This window comes from Cyrtonyx montezumae, unplaced genomic scaffold, assembly GCF_038088225.1.
Source record: "Cyrtonyx montezumae isolate F1298 unplaced genomic scaffold, pur_monq_1.0 scaffold_26, whole genome shotgun sequence".
Taxonomy (NCBI): domain Eukaryota; kingdom Metazoa; phylum Chordata; class Aves; order Galliformes; family Odontophoridae; genus Cyrtonyx; species Cyrtonyx montezumae.
The window spans coordinates 3,679,958-3,700,650 of NW_027072003.1; the positions used below are offsets into that span (position 1 = coordinate 3,679,958).

General features: G+C 46.8%; 1 protein-coding gene across 3 annotated transcripts in view; it reads right to left on the bottom strand.

The window, feature by feature from the left end:
• SRGAP2 (SLIT-ROBO Rho GTPase activating protein 2) overlaps positions 1-20,693 on the bottom strand; it is a 76,486-nt gene that overhangs the window by 6,419 nt on the left and 49,374 nt on the right. For all 3 annotated transcript variants that reach the window (XM_065740469.1, XM_065740468.1, XM_065740470.1), the window contains exons 8-18: positions 20,375-20,476; positions 19,408-19,605; positions 16,297-16,381; positions 13,751-13,778; positions 12,324-12,354; positions 11,417-11,477; positions 9,327-9,404; positions 7,391-7,525; positions 6,241-6,346; positions 5,459-5,683; positions 2,932-3,011 (exon numbers count right to left, since the gene is read on the bottom strand). In XM_065740469.1, coding sequence (XP_065596541.1) covers positions 2,932-3,011; positions 5,459-5,683; positions 6,241-6,346; positions 7,391-7,525; positions 9,327-9,404; positions 11,417-11,477; positions 12,324-12,354; positions 13,751-13,778; positions 16,297-16,381; positions 19,408-19,605; positions 20,375-20,476 — 1,129 coding nt within the window. The remainder of the gene's footprint in view (positions 1-2,931; positions 3,012-5,458; positions 5,684-6,240; positions 6,347-7,390; positions 7,526-9,326; positions 9,405-11,416; positions 11,478-12,323; positions 12,355-13,750; positions 13,779-16,296; positions 16,382-19,407; positions 19,606-20,374; positions 20,477-20,693) is intronic.

The window sequence follows — 20,693 nt, forward strand, 5'->3', positions numbered from 1 at the left end:
TTACACACTCAGGAAAAATCAATTCTTGAGGATTATTGTTAAGACTTACAAGAAGAATTATCTGCCATTGGCTGAGTCCCTGCATGCGTTACACCCGCTTCCAATTCTATGCTGGAATCAGGGGAATGGAGATGAGCTCGAACACATGGCCCCACTGGAGTTCAGCTGCTAATTGCTTGAAAGGAGCTTTCTAGCACAGCCATGGAAACAGAGCACCTTCTCAGGGGAAGAGACTCACGGTTCCTCACCAGGAGGGAGATGTGCCATCCTGTCCCACTGGCATGATGGGATGCTTCTGCAGACAGCCAGAAAGGATCAGAAGGACAAATAATGGCTCTGCACATTGCTCCTTGAGGGGGCACCCACTCAACAGTTAGGTCTTCCAACGCAGACCCAGGCAGTGGCTGGGCTGGAGACTGCCTGTAGGGTAAACCCATCTGAGAGCACTGAGGGCGCAGTGCACAGCCCCAGAGGGGCACGGCTGAGGGTGCAGATGGGAGCAGCACCCACAGAGCCCCAGAGAGCATCTCCCACTATGAAACACGACCTGATGGTGAGATGACAGCCATCAGCCAACACCGAGCCCCCAGAACTGAATTCCTTCACTTCCACACCAGACAGAGAGGAATTATCACAAATCTCACATTCAGGTAACTCTGTGGTCGGCCTCACAAATGCCATTATCAGCCCTTGGACACCAGCAAGGATGCAAAGCCTGCCCAAGTTCCCATCCCACGACAGCAGCCTTGCTCCAGACTCCCCAAAGCACACGCTTATCAGCCTTTGGCTCCTGCTTTCCTCTTGCTTGTTTTGCCTCTGGAGCCAGCTTCTTCATCGTGTTTAATTCATAGTATTTGCTTTTTAAAAGAGAATTCTGTTGTTTTGGTGGGTTTTTTTTTTGGTGTCCCCCCTCCATTTATGAAAGCGATGAGGCTGTGGTTTTGAAAACTCTGTCTGTTTCATTAAGAAGTGTTTATTGTTCCAGATGAGAGCAGCACTCAGGTTTCTTATGTTTCCAATTTGCCTTTTAGGACTCTGGCATTCGTCCAGAGAAGAGATTTTAGCCTCTAATTTCCAGTAGCTTTTTCCTACTACACTTGTGCCCAGAGCAGAAAGCTGTAAGACTAAAACCAGTCAGGCCAATTCCTGCCAGTCTGGAAAGCCTGCCTTTAAATAGTTTTGTTGTAGTTAGGTTTGTTTCCTTCCATTTAGCAGCCCTTGCACGCTCCTTTGCTCTTCAAAATGCAACTGCAGACTGCATATGACCGAGCATCTGCATTTCAGTGCTGCTGGGATGGTGGCTGTGCTGAGAGGACCAGGTCCAGCCTCACTGAAGGTCTCATCCAAAGGCCGAAGGAAAGAGGAAAAACTCAAACCTGAGAGTGATCTGAGCCACAGCACTGCAGATGGATACACCTGTGGTGTACCCAAAGAACTAGGAGAGCCCGTGCTCCACGAGCCCTTGCTGCTCCTGCAGAAGGGATGGAGGCCCCACTCTCCCTCTACTTTGGTGCCAAACTCTCCCTCCCATCTACTTCCTATGGAATATTCCGTGGAGGTTGCAGAACTCCATCCAAAACGCCTCCAAGTTTTACCTTGCACGGGGGCCCCACGCGATCTCGTTCCAGAGGCTGCGGAGCGGTGTCCCTCTCTAATCTCTGGCTGCTCATTTTCCCATCACTGTGCCCTCCTGGCTGCGTATGTGACCTAAAAACCCCACGTAGAAACAGTGCAAGGACACCCAAAGGTGTGTCAGCCCGCAGATTACAGCCCCAGGCTTTGCAGACATGGAACAGTTAAGCCCTTCCTTAATTACAGCAGTGAAATTACTCCTCCTGTAGGTACAAACTTGAGAAGGGCATGTTTTCATGCATTTTTTTTTTTGGAAACAGAAAGAACATGCTGTTCGAAACAGAGAAATAACTCCAGTTTTGTCCCTGCATTGTGTGTTTTCTCCCAGCAACCTTGGTGAGGAGCCACTGTGACAGTGACCGACCTTGCTGCAGGAGCACTGATTCTCCAGCATTTCTTGCAGTGCTCAAATATTGCTTACTTTGTTAGGGGTGCACCAACACCACGAAGCCAGCAGGAGCACAGCAATGCCATGGGAAGGGTGTGTTAGACAACTGCTGGAGCACAGATTGCAAAAGGCAGCACTGGAGCAGGATGGGGCAAAACAGCTGAGGAGCAACTCAAAATGACAGCACCTTGCTGGAAGGAAGAACCATCCTCCTCCCACCCTTACAGCTGAGACCATCACTCATAAAATCAAGACTTTAAAGAACACTGCAAGGGGTCAAAAAAGAACTGAAGAAATACACTGTGTCCCAACAGACTTTGAAAGAAAGAACAGAAAGGCTTTGGAGGTATAACAACAGACACCCCAAGACCTTAGGAAATACCAGGAAGCTCTTACAGTTGGCATCCCTTTTTACTAATAAGGCCACGAGAAGGGTTTCCCTAGGAAGACCAAAAAACTACCAAGCAGAGATGTTTCTCCAGGACTCTGCCCTGAAACCTCCCAGGGAAAGGCAAGCAGGTTTCCATTTTTGTCTGCCTGCCTCCTTGAAGCAGAACCACTGCAGCTTAATGCACCGAGCTCCCTGACAGAGCTACAGAGAGAAGAACTGCCTGGCATGCAAGGAGAGGAGTGGGAGAGCACGCTGAAGTACACCCAGCTTCTGGCTCCATCCTTCCTTTGTGCCTTCCAACTCCAAAATCCTCCAGCAGCTTGGAGCGTGCCCAGGCCTGCTGCTAAACTGACATATCCTTAGAAAAAAGGGCTGGCTACTTCAGAAAGGCACAGGGGAATTGTAAGTGATGTCTTACAATTTAAACTCTGTTTTGGGTTTAACTTGGAGCTTAAAACTGCAGAGCTCCATTCTCTCTGCCCCCACAGTGGGTTCTGCAGTGAGCCATGAAGCTACGAACCGTCATCGCTGGTGTGGTGCTCCGCTGCCACGTCCTGCACTGCATCTTCTGCAGAGGCTCTTTCTCCATGAGGACTTTCACTACAACAGAGAGGGAAAAAAAAAAAAACAACAAACAGACAGTGCTTCACAATGGTGGAAATTGAGATTCCTACAAAAAAAAAAACAAAGAATCAAGAACTTTCAACTGGGAAGTCAATATCCAGGTGCCACTGGGATGGATGCATTTGCACGTGCTGAAGTCAGCTTGTAAAACCCACCAAAGCAAGCACAGATTTGCTTTAAGCAAACTGAACAGCTTCAATTCAGACCTCACAGCCCAGGCCCAGCCCCTCTTGAGATGTTTAGGGGTCAGACAGCAACGGCACATTGGTCTAGCTCCACTCCACTACACCAGAACTATTCCCTCAGCTATCAGCTCCATAGCTCATTATGTGACTGATGAGATAGCTGTCACTTCCTGGGGGAAACAACTTCTAAAGTCATAGTGATATTTCCAGATCTGAGTTTGCCATCTCCCTCCTTCCCTTCCATCACAGACTGCCCAGTCCACCTCACCAGCTAGACAGACTGCCTACAATCTTTATTTACAGGGCACCAAACCCACTAAGAGTACTCATTTATATAAGCAAGGTTCTGGCAGGACAACGTGGACACCTACCTTTCCTACTCTCCAAAAAAAGAGGATGGAAAAAAACAGAAAGAAGGGGTAAACCGTTTGAATCATTCTAGGATCCCGCTGTGCATAACCCACATCTGAGTCAGTGCCTCAGAACCAACCTTTCCCATCCTTTGCAAAGCTACTTAATAAAGTTTACAGAAGGATTTAAAGCCAAACGGAGGTCCCAAGAGGAACGCAGAGTTAAGGGCTAAGGTTTCATGTGAAGTAATGTCGCACAGAGCCAACGCTGCAGATCTAAGTACTGCAGAGAAGTGCCTCCAGCAGCACTCTGTGCCAAAGCACCCGCCTGCACTGCAAACCTGGGGTGTGGGAGGAGAATTTGGGGCTGCTGGATGTCACTGTGAGGGATCAGCACGTTGGGCTGTACTGCCAGAGGAATGTGGGGAAGCCAAGCATCTCTGCACTGTCCTCATCCCTGCCCCTACTGAGTGTGCCACTGCCACTGAGCTGCTCTGTGCTGGCAGATGGACAGAGAGCAGCACAGCTCTGGGTCTGAACAGGCAGTATTTCAAAGATGTCCACATCACAGCCCTGAATTTCCACCACAAACCCCAAATTTCCACCAAAGCCTCCTCTGCCCGAGGCCTCCATGGCGTGCCCACAGCACCTGCAGGGCCAACACAGCCTGCAATGTCCAAGGCAGAAGACTGAGAGCAGCCAAGTGGCACTGTGCAATCACAAACATGCAGGCTTCACTCCACAGCTTCCCTCTGCTCCAGGCATGCTTTGCAGCAAGGAGCCCAACAGGCAGTGACCAGCAGCAGTGAGAAGGCTGCACTGGGAACCAGATGCTTCTTCCTCACATCACAAGTGGTCTCCCCTGCTCATTTTTACTCCTCTCTGCTCAGCAGTCTCAGGTCAAGGCAGTCAGGAAGGGCAGTGTGCCTTTAGGAGAGCAGTACTACCTTGCAGGACACGTTGCATGCTACATCCTGAAGTGACATTTCACGTTGTTAACCCCTCCTCCTTACAGCACAAAGACTTCTTTTGGTGTTTCTTTAAAGTTTTAAGAACTCTTAGGTTTTCCTTCCCCACCCCCAATCAATTCTATTACACAATAACATGAATCAGAAATGTCAGAATGAAGAGTAAATTTAAAAATCCAAATGAGACACTGGGAAGTATTCTGCAGTCAGTGAGAAGTAACTGCTCCTCACTGCACGTACATGGAATGAGCTGATATTTACAATTACTATGGAACAAGACAGGGGAACAAGGGCAGCTCTGTCACCAGAGTGACTTCATTTAAAAAATGTATTTATTTTAGTATACGAAAATAATCATTTGCATTCTCGGGACAGTGGAGGAGGGAACCCGGGGGGGAGAAGCAGGACACAATTTAACATTCCTCACTTTCAGTGGGAGAGATCAGCCTGGCCAGTAGGAAAGAAAACACCTCCTCTCCTTCCCCCACTCCCCCACCTCCCCCTGCAGATGACAGGAGCCGCTCTGGCTGAATTGCTTCCAGATGTTGCTTTCAGACTGAACACAGCCAGGCCTCTTGAGCTTTAAGCTGGATGGAAATGGTGATTTTGCATTCCTCCCTCTTCCCTTCCCCCACCATCAGTGCTGCCCTGAAAACTCGACCGTGCCACAGCTTTCTAGGTTCAGCTGCTCCTACCTCTGAACAAAGGCTGCTCAACACAACCAGAGAATGCAAAACCAGAATTGGAGAAACTTTCTATAGAAAAGAGATAGATAGCAGAGATAGCAGAGATAGCAGAGACCTTCTCTTGTGTTACACTGAATCTGAGAGGCTGGGCTAGATGCCTGAATCCTATTTAAGACAATGCAGAATGCATGAGTGGAGCACGCTGACCAGCAGACAAACATGCACCCATCATACCAGTAATCCTCAGTGCTTCCACCTCTGCTATACACTGGACCCTCCAGCTCCCTTGGTCCTGGGAAGATGTTCTCATGTTGGATGATGATGGTTTTGATCAACTCGTTGACATGGGCTTGGCAAGAGACTTGATCATGACCTTCAGGCACGGACATCAGCGTTGGCCCAAAGCAGATGGCTAAATTGTAGGGATCCATCATATTCTCTTCACTGAACTGAGATAAACTGTAAGAGACAGATTTGGGGAGGAGGGTTAACAGCAGAAAACAGTATCATCACCACCATCACCTGCCGGAGAACACAGATGAGCGAGGAAGGCTGGCTGCAGGGATTGGAGGGGACCTCCAGAGATCATCGAGTCCAAACCCCCTGCCAAAGCAGCTCCCCACCCCAGGTTGCACAGGTAGGCATCTAGGTGGGCCTTGAATGTCTACAGAGAAAGAGACTCCACCACCTCTCTGTGCAGCCTGTTCCAGTGAATAATCCATCAGTCACAATTCTTAGCACACAATGCTCAGTGCTGGTATGGAATCCAATTTCTGTCTCCTCCTTATCACTTTTTGCTTAGTTTGCCAGCACGTTATTCACTTCCACTGCTGGAGTTCCTCTGAGATGGCATCAACATCTGGAGGAATTTCATCAAGGCTCAAAAGCTCAGGAAGACAGATGCAAGCATCATCTTGTGGCATTTGCACTTCAAATTGCTGCTCAGATTGCAGTGATATCAGGGCTGGTGCTGCAGCCTAATCCCACTGACACCCAGTGCTGCAGTAGGTACTCACTGATTGAGGAACGCAAAGAGGTATCTCATTACAATCAGAGTGGTCTTAGGGAGGTTCAGAAGCACCTTTCGGACGTGAAGGGCTCTCTCTTGCAAATTATCCATTGCTGAAAGGAAGAAAGAGCATCACAGTTACCATCACATCCCCAACTTGCCCACTGAGTCCAAGTGCAGCCAGCATATAGGATGGTTCCCAGTAAAACAGGCAGCCAGGACAACACAAGGGTCAGCCCGTGTCCTGGATTCACCAGCTGCCTGCCAAGGGCACACAAAGGCTGCAGTACCTGCATGTCATGGCTTTGCAACTGAGGGCCCAGAACATGGGAAACCTCACTGCAGGCTCCTTCCTAGCGTGGGAGCACTGGATGTCATCTCCTCCAATAGCTCTGGCACAATAGCTCATTCAAGTTAGCTTAGAAAGGTGGGTGTTTAAAAAAAGAAATCGTACAACACTCAAAGGAAAATGAACATAGTTAAAGGGTGAGGCAAAAAGCTCTGTGTGCAGCAGCCTACTGAGAAAGAAGTGGGCAGCATAAATCATCCCAGAAAGGAGAGCTTATTTGGAAGCAGATTTTTCTTCTTATGTAATGTGAATTCAACTCTGTAAACGCATTTATCAGGAGAAGCAAATCACGAGTCATTTTAGAAGCAGTTATCTCTTGCTTTGCTTCAAAGGCTGCCACCGCAAAGGCTGTTTCCCCACCAGGACAATGAAATCATTCTTTCATTCTGAGCAACATGGCAATAGCAAGGCCGTGTAACATGAGGTTACTCAAGTATAAAAACAGACTCCCTGCCCACCACCTTTGGAAACAACCAAAAATGTTAACAACTGGACTGCCACTGCCCTCGTGATTGAAGTTCTGTAACGAGAGGCAATATGTGGCCCCTCGTGGCTACCAAGCCACAGGCAGATGGCTACTGCCCTGCTGAACAGAGTGAACAGTGACAGCTGAACAGTGGCAGCACGCAGGCAGTGGATCTATTAACACCAGGCAGAAACCCTGCTGGAAACACCTTCTGTTTCTGAAAAGGCATTTCTCACACCTTCTGGTAAGAGGTCCTGAAGTAGAGGATTTTACTTCAAAGCCTTGTCTCAGACAGATCCACAATACAGCTCTTACTATCTGTTCATCTCTGCCTATACTTACTGACACAAGCAATCAGATCATGAAAGATATCCTTGGGGAAGAGAGGGTGCTCCAATCCTCGGAAATAGAGCTTCAGAACTCCTGCTATCGAATCCATGTCATGGTCATTCTGGTCCCCAGCCAAAGGGTCTTCACCTTGGAGACAAAGAGACAGGCAAGACAGATCAGAAGAGTGGAGAAAACCATCAGGCTGGAAGGATGCAGCTCAGCTGGAGAAAAAGATTTACTCAGCACAGAGTTAATCCCACCTCCTCCAGCTGCACTAAGAGCAATGAGGCACAGCTCCCTGAAGACAGCAGTCAAGAAGAGAAGCCTCTGACAGCAACCCCACAGTTCTGGGATGGTGTGAGCTTCATAGAGTCACTACTGAGGGCAACATCACATGGCTTCAGCAGCAAACTCACAACTGAAGCCCAGATGCATCTGTTGCACGTGCAAGAGGCCAACGAGCACTGCACACTGAGCTCAGCAGGAGCACACACCTCGTGCTGAAGCTGCAGGGACAATTTGTCACTGCAGATATGCCACTGTTTGTCTGCGTGACAAAAGAAAAGATGCCCACTTAAGGAGTTGCTCCCTATGGAAAACTCCCCATTGTATATAATTAGATTTAATGATGGGGCAAACCTCAGATTGAAGCTATATATATCCATTATGTGACTGGAATTACCAAAGCTTGCCTATTATCTTAATAACACACCAGATAATAAATGGGCACTAAGAACTGGAGCATTATCCTTGATATTAACTGCCACCAAGGGTTCTGGTGGAAGTAATAAACTGCAGAGACATTACTGTTAACTTTGTCAGATCTGTATATCACACGCTTCAGAGAAAACAAGTGAGAGGAAGCAAAAAATAATTTATTTCTGCGTGTTAGTGCTGGAACAACTGGCTGCTTTCTCAAGATGACAGCTACTCCCTTTATTTCAAAAGAGGCCTGAGTCTGATACCAGCCTCTACTCACGCTGTGACACACATTTCTGCCTGGCTCTGTTCTTGACCATTTTTGTTCTCAAACCGATGGAGGGAAAGGCAGGTGACATCAGATGCCACGCTGTCCCTTAAACTCCTTTCTTACCAAGAGCTTGCTATGCTTAACCACTGCTCCTCTCTCTCAGCAGCCAGCTCAGAAACATACCAACTGTATTATTTTAGAGTTACAGAATCATTTGAGGCAGAAGGGACCCTTAAGGGCCACCTGGTCCTCCACTCCTTCAGTTTGAAACCATTTCCCCCCTCCATGAGGGATGTACTCAGAGATTTAATGTGAGCCTTGTAGTCTCCAGTGACCTGAGCAGGAGTGGGGCTGCAAGAACTGCCTGAGAGCAAAGCTCTTCTGAACCTGCTCTGCTTGGGAGAGCAGCCCAGCGAGGAGCTGATGAGTCAGGAGGTTCCCAGTCATTCTTTGCCTTTGTATGGAATGGTTCTTTACATAGAAAAAAAATCAAATCTATTAAAAGCTACACCAAGTTAACTGCATCTTGAAACTTACTCTCTCATCTGCTGATATTTAAAATAAACGTAGCCAGGCTGCGTCCTAAGAACATGAGATACACAAGACTTGGTCCTCCAGCAGTCAGTCTATTCACAGAGCTTGCAGGGGACAAGGAGATGGGCAGAAAAAGAAAGCCTACACCCAATAATGAATTCATCTTTATTCTACAGTGCTGCAAATAATCAATAAGCTGTTGGACAAGAGAGAGGATTGAGTTCAGAATATTTATTACACACTCTGCAAGAGATAAAGCATAATGCCAAACAACATGGAGAATTCAAGGTTAATGAGCACTACAGAAGTGTTTGGGCTACTGCCACTCAGGAAACAAAAACTAAAGGAGCAGAGTGGAAGTTGCATTCAGAACACACTATTTCAGAACACTTACACTGATACCTTTGGCAATCATTTCTGGATACTGGAAAAGATCCTCCTTACCTCTCTCAAATGCATTTTTTATGTCATTCACTTCCACTTGTGACCCAGACACCCTGAATATTCCCTCATGCTGCAAACCTGAAAGGCAAGGAGAGATGCTGATCAACAAGCTGACACCCTGCTCAGCTACAGTGTATGTCATACAGGAAACACGAGAAACACGGACCGAGACAAGGATGCTCTGAGAAAAGCAGTCTTTACGTCCACATACACAGCATGCAGGAACAGAACTCAGCAGCACTGAGGAAGAAATATTAACCCTTCCCAGGATACGGACACAATACCTTGGTTACAGCTGCCATGTGCCACCTTGTACCCTGGAGAATCCATGGGATTTGATAACCCAGAGAAAACCACTGGCTGATACATCGTTAGCTTGAAGTACAGCACTGCCAAGCACACGAGGAAGCAGTTTACTGCTCAGGAGCAATGCAGCTATGGTCCAGGGTGAAGCAGCCCATGGAAATGGAAGCAATCCAATTCTCCCACACCACCCGTACCCAGGGCTCCAGGACAGGCTTTAAGCCACTTCTGCTAACCACGACCACTAGCAAAGCCACAAAACCCAACTGCTGGTGAGATATTCCAGCATCCCACTGCTGCCACCGTAACTATTTGGCTGTGCTGTGTTAAGATGAGCACCGACCACCACAAATCAGCTCACGAACAAAGTACTCTTCCCATCTGCAAAATCAACTCACATTCACTTGAGGCTTTTAATTGTACACTGCCTGAAACAGGGAGCGCTGCAACGTCTTTGCTTTATTAGTTTATAGCCTTCATTATAAATAAGCTCTCTTCAGTGCATCCGTGCACTGCTATTCCTCTCAATTTCTGGTACTGTTTTAATCACCGTGCAATGGAAGCTCTGCAGTGCACGGCTGCAGCCAGCAGCTGTGACACAGCTTCACAACAGTGAAAAGAAACCATCCTGAAGGAGAATGACATTCATCCCACTCCCATAGAGGAGAACAGTTGTAAATGTCAGCCAGGCTACCTCCAACCACATGAACTCCTACAGCATAACTGTGGCAGCAAGCAGCTGTACGGTTCCCTTTGACTCCAGTGGATTTGTTGTCCAAAAGCATACTCCTCCTAATTCCAGGCTGTACCTTCAGGCCACAGTCTTACACTCTGTGCAGAAATCAGCTGAGTTTGTTGATGACCTAACCAGAAATACTCATCTAAAAATAAAAACTGATGCCTCCGATGTTATCACGCTCTGATTTGCATCACAGTGTGGTTTCAGTGATTTCTCCAGCAAACGTGCAATTATGGCCTTAGTAAAGGATTGCAGCCCTTGGCTCTCCCAGGTGATGATGAGAATGGAACTCCCAATTATTGTTTCTAATGTGAGATGGTAATTAGACAAGGAAAACGAAACAGGACCTACTATTTGGCTCTGTCTTGGTTAATGAAGATAAATGGAACCTCTTTCTACGTATGTTAATTAACAGCTGTTTCACATGCCACTAACAGATGATATTGATTAAAAATGAAAACAAACTAAAAAACAACCTACAAAATTTTCCACAGCATTCAAAGCTATGAAGTTAACCTCAGAAACAGGGACAAATCATCTCACTGCAGCAATAAGCAAGCAATTAATTCACTACGTGACCTCCTACATTCAGTGCTGGGAATACTCCTCCTCCTCTACAAAGAAGCACTATTATTATTGGTGAAGGCCACATTTCAAGTTCCAAAACGAGGTGAAAGGAGGTGAGGCACGAATGGTACTTCAGGATGGGAACTTTATTTCATTAGGATCTGTATTTACAGGATCAGTTACCTGCAGCAGCCTGGAGGAACTACGAGCACACACAGAACCGAGCACACAGCCAAAAAGCGAGCACGAGTTCTTCATCTTGCAGTCTCCATTATCCACGTGTGTGAGTACTGTGTCCCAAGCTGCTCTGAGCTATGACAGCCTTGTAGGGATTGGAAGGGACCTTTAGAGATCATCGAGTCCAACTCCACTGCCAGAGCAGCTGCTGGACCAGGCTGCACAGGCTGGCTATCAGAAAGCTTCCTAGTCTATAGAAGTTCATGGTGATACAGAACAGGAAACTTTTTGTCCATGAACTCACCGTGTCTGCTAATGAACCGTATGCAGCTCTCCACGACCAGGGGAATGGCTTGAGAGGAGTCCTGCACAACAGGGAGAAAAAAGATGGCAGTCAGAATGCAGAGGGGTAATTAAAAGAAAGAAGCCCAAACAAAAAAAAACCAGGAAGACAGCAAAAACAGGACTAGAATTTCTCATTCGGCCTCATTACAGCGACTGGTGATGAAGGCAAACCTCCAAGCCTCCAAAAGCCCAGAGTATAGCATGCTCCAAGGCTGCAAGATTACTCAGATCCTTTTGACAGCGCTGCTGTGGACGTTAACTTTGGTTTATCTCCGTATTTTTCACGTTCAAATCTGCTGCAGAAAGTAAAAAGGAAAGAAGTGGGGCAGGGGGTGTTGAGGGGAAACAACAGAAAGCAAATTTGTCCTTTCATCTGCCATGTTCTGCTTCAGTGCAGTTCCAGATCTGCTTAGGTTCTAAAAAGTAATAAATTACTCACTACAGCCAGCAAACCAAGGCACTGCTGCTGTAAATCTTCATTACAAGGAGGCAACAAGCAAGTAGGTACTGCTCTAATAGCATTCCAGAGAGAAAACAAAGGGAAAGGGGACAAAGAAATAAAGCAGCATGAAACCCATAAACCATGACCGTGCAGACAGCTCAAGGCTGTTTGGCTTCTTCGGTTCCAGGTCTCTCAGAAGCACTGGCAGAATAAAACCTGTTTTGAAGTTTTGTCAAAGAAAATGAATGGAGGCTGCGGATCTGTGTTTATTGATCTCAGTTACTGAATTAACAGACACCGGTTCCATTTAAATGAGGATGAAATGGAAAGTGGAAGAAAAGGAGGCAAGGATGAAAAGCCTTCAGTCCCCCATCTATCCTCATTTGCACACACACACAGCATTACTTAAGCAAACAATTATTACCTGCTTTCTTACAGTGGAGCTGCGTCTGCCGCTGATGAGATGAGAGCAGCCCATCGGTGCCAGAGGAAAAACAGAGGAGAAAAAAGTCAGGATAATTCTCTACTATTGTGGCTCTTGCTGGTTTGGTATTCCAAGCCATGCTGATTTGAGAGGGAAGGAGCCAGATATACAAATCATAATGACTTAGTCTCGTTCAATTTACAGAACTTCAGAAGATTTTAAGTGACTTTAAATCACTACAAACCTGACACGGACACAAGGGAGCCCACTGCTTTGACAAAAGATTACCCTTGACATTTTAATTCCGACCATATGGAAATCTGTTCCATCCACTCCCCACTCGAGGTGAAGTTTGCTATAAATTGCACTCCTCGAGGAGCAGGTGGGAGCAGCTGCCAGCGAGCAGCACTGCAGAGCCCCAGCCCTTCATGGGAGAGCCTTCCAACACACAAACACACACGTGCCCCCCCAGCACCAGCCAGGCTCAGCCAACTCAGTTCAAACCATGATGGCCTCATTTAGTTATGCTGGTAGACATTAACTGCATGGAAACAAGGGAAGGGGCCAAGATATCGCCCTAAAATTCATGACTGGGGTTTTGAGATTCCTATAGACCCTGGTAAAAAAGGAGGTAGTGGTAGAAAGGCCCTAACGTTTCTCACTCAAGCAGATGGCTGCTGAATTTTAAATAAAGTGATCAGAACTGCAATTAAAAAAAAAAAAAAAAGATTGTACAATGCGTTAATTCAGGGGAAATTCCTCTCAGGGAAAAAAAAAAAACAAACCATAAAAATAAATCAAAAACACTGAATGAAAAGAGAAAGAAAAAGAGAGCAGATTCCACGGGCTGCCACTGACAGGAAGGCCTACTCTAAACTATTAGCAGTAACGATTCTTTGATATTTAAAATTGTTTCATGATGAATAATATTTTATTATTACAGATGTCAGGCACTAATTAGGACCTGTCAGCTTCGCTTTGCTGTAAGGAATCTGAAAAGTAGTAATGGCTGTGGATCAGCAGTAATCACCTTCCCTTTGTTACAAGGCAGGATGATGCACAGCCCCCGCGCCCAGCCCAGCTCCCCAAACCCATCCATCTGCAGACAGACATTTGTTATGCCTTATAAAAACCCCATCAAGGGAAGGTTACTTATTGCTCTGTGATTGGTCCTAATTACAAGTGAGGAGTTGATCCTCTGGGGTCTCTGTGCTGCTGCAATCCAGTTCCATCACAGAGCAGAGAACGGGACAGAACCAGAAGCACCAGCACCACCACCACTACTGATGTGCTGCATTTAAAGCCACGTGAATGATGGGAAGGTGGTTACACATTAAGTGAAATGATTATCTTTTTTTTTTCTAGCACGTGCCTGGCAGGTTTCCATCAGGTTTTCCCTAAAAAGCGAGCCCTTGTGCCACACCTACCTGGCAAGGGAGCAGTCAGTCCTCTGACCTGTGGAAGAGACAAAGAAAACATCACGGAGTCAGGAGGGAGGAATGGGAAAATACCCTCTGCTGCTCTGCAGGGCCACGTTTGGGGGAGGAGGACACGGAGGGCTGGACATGAGCATCCCTGCAGCTGTGCCAAGGAGGTCAGCAGAGCACGGCCCCCCAGGAAAGCACAGAACAGCTCGGGCTGCCCGAGTGCTCTCTCTTTGGAAAAGCATTGTTTTTGGAAATTGGTTCCCTGTGCACTCTAATTGGTGACTTCTGCTGCCAAAAAACTGGGCTTGTCAACCTCTCCCGCCCTCCCCTTTCCCAGGGGAATTGCTAGGGAGAGAGATTATACTTTATATAAAGCCACTTAGCAAGATTGGAAACATTTGGAGAACTGTTAGCCCATGGACCAGGCGTGCTAGCATCAGGCTATTTTGGGAGGCAGACATTTAATGATATTTTCCACAAACATCCCTAAAACGTTCCATTGACTTGCACTGAGTTTGTGAGGAAGCAGCCAAGCTAACAACTGCTGCCTGTGCAGCACTGCTCTAAAATAGCACAGTGAGAGACACAGAACTGGTGTGGGCTGGTGGGAATCGTGTCAGCCAGGACAGCACCAGTGAAACCACGCTGATCTGAGCTGGAAATCCACCTTCCTGCAATGCTCCTGAGGAGGAATGAAGGAGAGAAACGGCTCCTTGCTGATGGTTGACAACGAGTGGAGTGCATCTTGACTGCTACTTCCCTCTCCCCACCTAAAGCCCAAACAGTGCATAATTTACATGAAAACGTTCTTCTGAAGCAGAATTTCCAACCATCTGTCCCATTTCCATCGCAGAATATTCATATATACACATATAAATCCCATGGCTGCAGCAACGTCAAGGGGCTGCTGTGGCACAGGACACAGCAGGCAGGGACAGCACTGCTCGTGGCAGGAACACTTGCTGCTCTTTTTATTACTGGAACTTTAGATTAAGGCAATTAGCAAGAGAACTATTAAACGTCACCTGAGAATGGGGTGAAGAACAAAAACCAGAACAAACCTGGGAGTTTCTGGGGACAGAAGCTTCTAAATGCATTCCTAGGACTTGTGGAAGGGATTTTATTTGCCCACGTGCCATTTTAAGTGCCATCTCATGAATAAGCCTTGACACAGTCACAGCTCACACCACTAACCTGCTAACTCGAAGACACAACGTGCCTGGCTCTCTCAGCTCCTCTCCTCACACAGGTGAGAGAAGTGATCTTTTGGAAGCTGCTCGAGCTCTGCCCTTCACAGAGCAACTAAGCTCTGCTATTGCAAAACAACCCCACAACAGCAGAAGCAGCCTTTAAACCTACTTAGCAATACAGAAATTGCATTTCATTTCCTCCTCTTTCCCCCAAGCACAGCCTGGGCTCACTGCAAGGGGCAGGCAGGGTAAGAGAAAATTGGGTTGGATATGCAGAAGTCAACTGGGACCTGGGAATGCCATCACTCATGGGGGCACTGCAGTGCTGGTGGGAGATATTCAGAGGCAGAAATAATACCCCAAGGACACAGCACTAGCTCCATCCTTCATTAGTGGGACTAAAGTTGAGACGAGGACCTCTACAAAGCACAAGGTGTGACAACATTCATTTTGTGCCTTATCTTCTAGTGGTTTGAGCCTGATAAATGTGAAGCTCTTAATTACTGCAGCACTAAGTGGCACTGCTTGGTGTTTTTTCTATTTTTTTTTGTAGGGTAATTTTTAAACTGAAAGAAAAGTGCTTAAAGGACCACATGCTGTTGAAGTTTTCATTCGGATGATTTGCACAGCACAGAGGGTGGGGAGCCTCGTTAAGTCATGCAACCAATCACGAGTCCTTCTCTGGCCTGGGAACCCAGAGTGAGCAGAGCCAGTTTGTGACCCGACATTCATCCTGTTAAACCTTCCCTGCAAATAGGAGGCAGGCAGGTTGCTATGGAAACTTGGATGCATAGTTTAGGCGTGTTTGGCCAACAGAATTTGTCTATAACACGAAGGAAAAGAAATCTTGCTTTGTTCTGACACTAACAGCAGATGCCTAGTGCCATGCAGATGGGCAACATGCTGCAAAACTCATTTTTCTCCCAACAAAAGCCACGTTCACTTACACCAGCTCGGCCTGGACTGAACCTCAGAGGTGAGAAACAGCCGAGCTACCACGTGAGCAAACCTGACCAACCTAATGAGGCAGTGCTTTGGAAATAATCACTGAGCTGCAAGTCACGAGGTTTACTCAATACGGATTATTCAGTGAGAAGCAGAATGTGCACAAATGGGGAGGGGTCGGGATGAGCAAGCGGGCACACGCTTCGTTTTACCAAACGAGCGATGCACGCTAATGACTCATTAAGCTCTTTCTGTTTGCCATCATTCAAGCAGCCATGTAGGTCATCTGGCTTCCCCATCACACGGATTGGAAAGAGGAAACTTGTAAGACATGAAAAACGTCCACTTTGCTCAGCAGTTCTAGACAGTTAGCTGAGAAATGCACGAAGTGACAAGCAGGTCCCCACTCACTTTCTCCCAGGGTCTTCTGGAGGAGGTCGTGCTTGGCCTGGAGCTTCGTTATCAGGTTCCTGCCCTCCAGGTACTCCTTCATTTTCTGGAAAAGTGGAAGAAAAAGTGCTGAGTGGACAACTGACTGCATCTGTAGGCCACTGAACTCCCAACACACTGCCAAAGAACCGAACTGCGCTGAGATCTGCAGCGCAAAGGACACAATGAATGTCCCTGGGGTGGGAGCAAACCCAATGCCCTGCCTGGATGTATCTGTGTGCCATTTCCATTGTCTCACGGTGGGATCAGAGCAACGTTTGGCATCGTTCAGACGTCTGAGGAGCTGTCAAGCATCTCCTCCTCAGACGGGGAAATGGAAATGTGCTCCCGCGCGTCACCACCAGCTGAATGAGCAATCTGTTTTGCCCAGCTAAAAGGCTGCTACTGTGCTTATTCTCCCATTTAACCTCCCTCACCCCACTTCACTCATCAAACACCACGTCTGCCTCCGCTCTGGGTGATACACAACGTTGGGTGAGGGGTGGGGGAAACGAGGCAAAACAAATAGAGATATTACTGCAGTTCGGATTTGTTCTCTCGGAGAAATATCATACAATCACAGCCTCTTTTCCCTGCTTGTTCCTGGATTTTCACAGCTCTGCAAATGCAATTTTTGCAGCTCTTTCATCTCTTCTCTAGCATTATTTATGTGCTGCGGCACAGCAGAGATAAAATACTGTTGCACAGTAGCTGGTCACACTGTAATTAGGACATGTTTACACTCAGCAATACACAGACAGCACAGCACTCTGCAAACACCATGGACCACCCTTTAGAAACACAAGATATTAAACAAAAAAGCCAGAAAAAAAAAAAAGCAGGGAAAAGATTCTCATTTAGCAGCACAAGGTTCTGCTCCTGTCTTCAACTTTCCCAGTGTGATTCACTTTTTTGCAGTTCTGGTCTGGTATCGTTCAATTAGACCACCAACCCTTAAGGGGAAAAAATGGTAAGAGAGACCTGGATGCTCTCTATGCAAGCCCCAAGAAAGGCAGGGTACAAATCAAGAAGCAATATAAACCCAAAGCTTTAATGAACTGCTAAACTCTACAGTCCGTGTTCCTTCGGTTGGTAAAACCAAAGCAGAAATGTCACGAGATCCATTCCCTCTGGGCAGTGCCAGCCCTTCCCACTGCAATGCTTCATCTTTCTGGCTGCTCCAGCAGCAAGCGTGGGTCACTATGGCGATAAGAACAAACCAGATGTTGCAGAATTCCTCTGCAAAACCCCTTTGCCAATCCCAATCCCCAGTGTTTTCTTAACCAGTTACAACATTGCATCAAATTTTGACACCCAGCCCCCCCCCTCTGCTCCTAAAATGTGTAAGTGGGGATTTGAGGATAAATGTGACTCTGGAAGGCGCCGAGCTGCTGTCTCAAAGCCAATCTTGGGCGAGGAGAGGCAGCACGAGAAGGCTCAGCTCAAAATAGCTCCAACAGATGCTGAGTGCATTGCCTGCCTATAGCAGAGCAGCAGGGATTGGGTTTTGGGAGAAAAGGGAGGCTTCCAAACAACAAGGACCACATATTTCATGTATTCCTCACGCTTTCTCATGCCTATCGTTCTGCACCCTGTTATCAGGAACAAAAAAGTAATTCCAAATGAAGGCTTCAGGCTTTTGTCAAAGGAATTAAGGATGCACGAGCATTTAACTCATGGCTTAGTGGGAAAAAAAAAAAGCAAAAGAAAACAAATTACGGATGAACTCTTCAGGATTTTAGTTCTGACAGCACAGGAAGTCAGACAACGCAGGACAAGCATCCTCATCCTTGCATCATTTCCACATCCCAAGAACTGAAGAGGTGAAAATCTGCTTTCAGCCAGAGAAGGTGAACCTTCACACCCAGCACCTCCTCCAGTCCCAGCAGCCTCACAGCCTCCCCACGCCCTCACTCACACTGGTACTTTTCCTGGGAGCATAAAGCCCAGCCCAGCCCTTATCTCCTCACCCCGTGGGAATAAGACTGTGTGCTTTTGAGGCTACAGAGAAGCACAGTTTTTATACCTGTCCCACATCCTTAACTACCTGCAATCTGGAAAGAGAAGCTGTGCTCCTCCCTTTGTCCCCCAGGAGCAGCTCTGAACAAGGCAGTGATTCAGGGCATGGGATCAGGTGCTGTGCTGCTGCACGTGGGACAGCATGACACTGCACAAGAGCCAGCAGCAGCAGAGATTTGTGTGATACTTACCCGTGTCTTAAGGGTTTGGTAAATGCACATTGATTTTCACAGCTCATGGAGCCACTGCTGCTCCTCTACTGCTTCAGTCACCCGTGTTAGCTTAGCATCCACCCTGTGCTGTCCTCTACCACACCAAGTCCAAGCTTCTGTTCTGAATACAAACCTTCCTTCAAAGCTCCACCAGAGCCAGCTCAGCACAAAGTGCAACAACATGTCTTCAGTGGAAAGCTCTATTTCACTGCCACCATCCCATTCCCACAATGGCATCACTGCATCAACCTGTGAGCCCTGCCTAATGAGCAATGCAGAGAGCAAGGCTTCCAACACGACTTACTCCCCTTCAAGTCAACGTTTTGCTTTCACTTCCTACTCCTCAGCATCACTCACATCGTATGCACACTGCATTGCTCACCCATTTGCTTTCCCCAACACAAAGGGTGCCCTGCTGCACAGCTCTGCCCTCCCACCAATACCCATCTGAGCATTCTCTCACACCCTGAAGGAGCTGCTTCTCATATCTCCAAGGCCTGAAACCTGAAAGAATATTCCTGCCTGCCCAGCAGCAGATCACTCAGGTGCCTGATGTGGCTGCTTGGAGCAGCACGCTGCTGCAGCTTCGCCCTGTTGATAGCTGTTTTCCCCACAGACAGACAGAGGAGAAATCAAATTTTACACAATTTATCCACACTAAGCATGCATCAACAGACAAACATATCCCAACGTACTTGTAAAGAACTCAAAGCAACTCTTTTTACAACCTAATACGCTCACTCTGCTTGTCCAAAATCAATTACAGAAGCATTTTTGCAAGATGATAGCATTATTTTGCTCTCTCCTGCGAGTGTAACTCTAAAAACATTATACGTGCTCACACTGAAAATTAACTCCTTACTGTGAAATAGAACTGCTCTGTCTCCTGCTGGTTGGCTCGTCTCTTGGCAATGCTTGGTTTGCTCATGAAGGTTTCTGATACAGTGGATTTAACAGACTCCATAGAGTTGCTGTACTGAAAGCAGTCAGAGACATCGAAGTCCTCTATCGTGACTATGTCCTGGATTGTCTGGAGTGTAGCTTCCATGGTCTTCTTCACCTGTCCAGCAAGAATAAGAGTGCTTGAGCAAATGGAGCTATGGTGCAAGTGAGGAAAAAGAAAATAAAAGAGTTAATGGTACTCTGCAGCATTTTACTAATAAACAAGTTTTACTTGTTTCATGTCCTGTGAGCCATAGCAAGGCACAAGTTGTGCTCATTAACAGAACACTGTCCCTACAAATGAAGGCTTGGTGCATGCTGAACGTAGTCACACAAAGGCTGTAACCTCACAGGCTGAGGTGAGGAAGAGAAACAGGGAAATGTAACCTCAAAGAAAGAAACATCTTGCTTCTGTAATTACATCTAGCGGGCGTAAAAGAAATGGGAGATTACCAAAGGGCTGTGCTGCACTGCAGATCTTTGCTGAGGGCCAGAATCAGCCTGGTAGACAAAAAGGGGTTGCAAATTTTACCCAAGAGCTCTCTTCATCCTAGATGACTGATTAGACAAAAATTAGCTCTTACCTTATGTTATTCACTGACTTCACTTTGAAGCATTAAATTCACCTTTTCCTCCTAACTGTCCAGACACAAATTTTGAAACAAAGCCAGTTCCATCAAGTTAAGGATAGGGAAAAAAGGCTGAGTACACATTTTAATGTACACCCAGCTTTTATGCGAAGTCACAACCTAACATCCTGCTGCCTGCAGCTGCCTTATTCTTCAATTTTACCAGAAATCTTCATAGAAGAAGAGCACAATGACTGTGTACTTCCCTAATTAGCTGCCACTGCCCTTTGGAAATAGCTGAAGGGTTAACGAGCTCACCTCTTCGTTTTCTATCTTCAGTGTAGATAACCTGGACTGCAGCTGCTGGCACCTCTGCACTAACTCACTCTGCACTGGCTGCTGGGCACACAGCTGGGACTCCTGGAAGGAAAGCAGCACTGATTTCAGGAAAAAACATCATCAATAATAGTTTAATTGCCTCGTTATTATTATTATTAACAAGCAACCCTCAAAATGCCTCATCTTTAAACCTTTATCTGCTGCCAACTTCAATCAGTGAAGAGTCACGCTTTCTACCAAATTCCAGTCCACTTCACCATTGTCCCAAAGTTAACGAGAGAGAATGTGAACATAATTC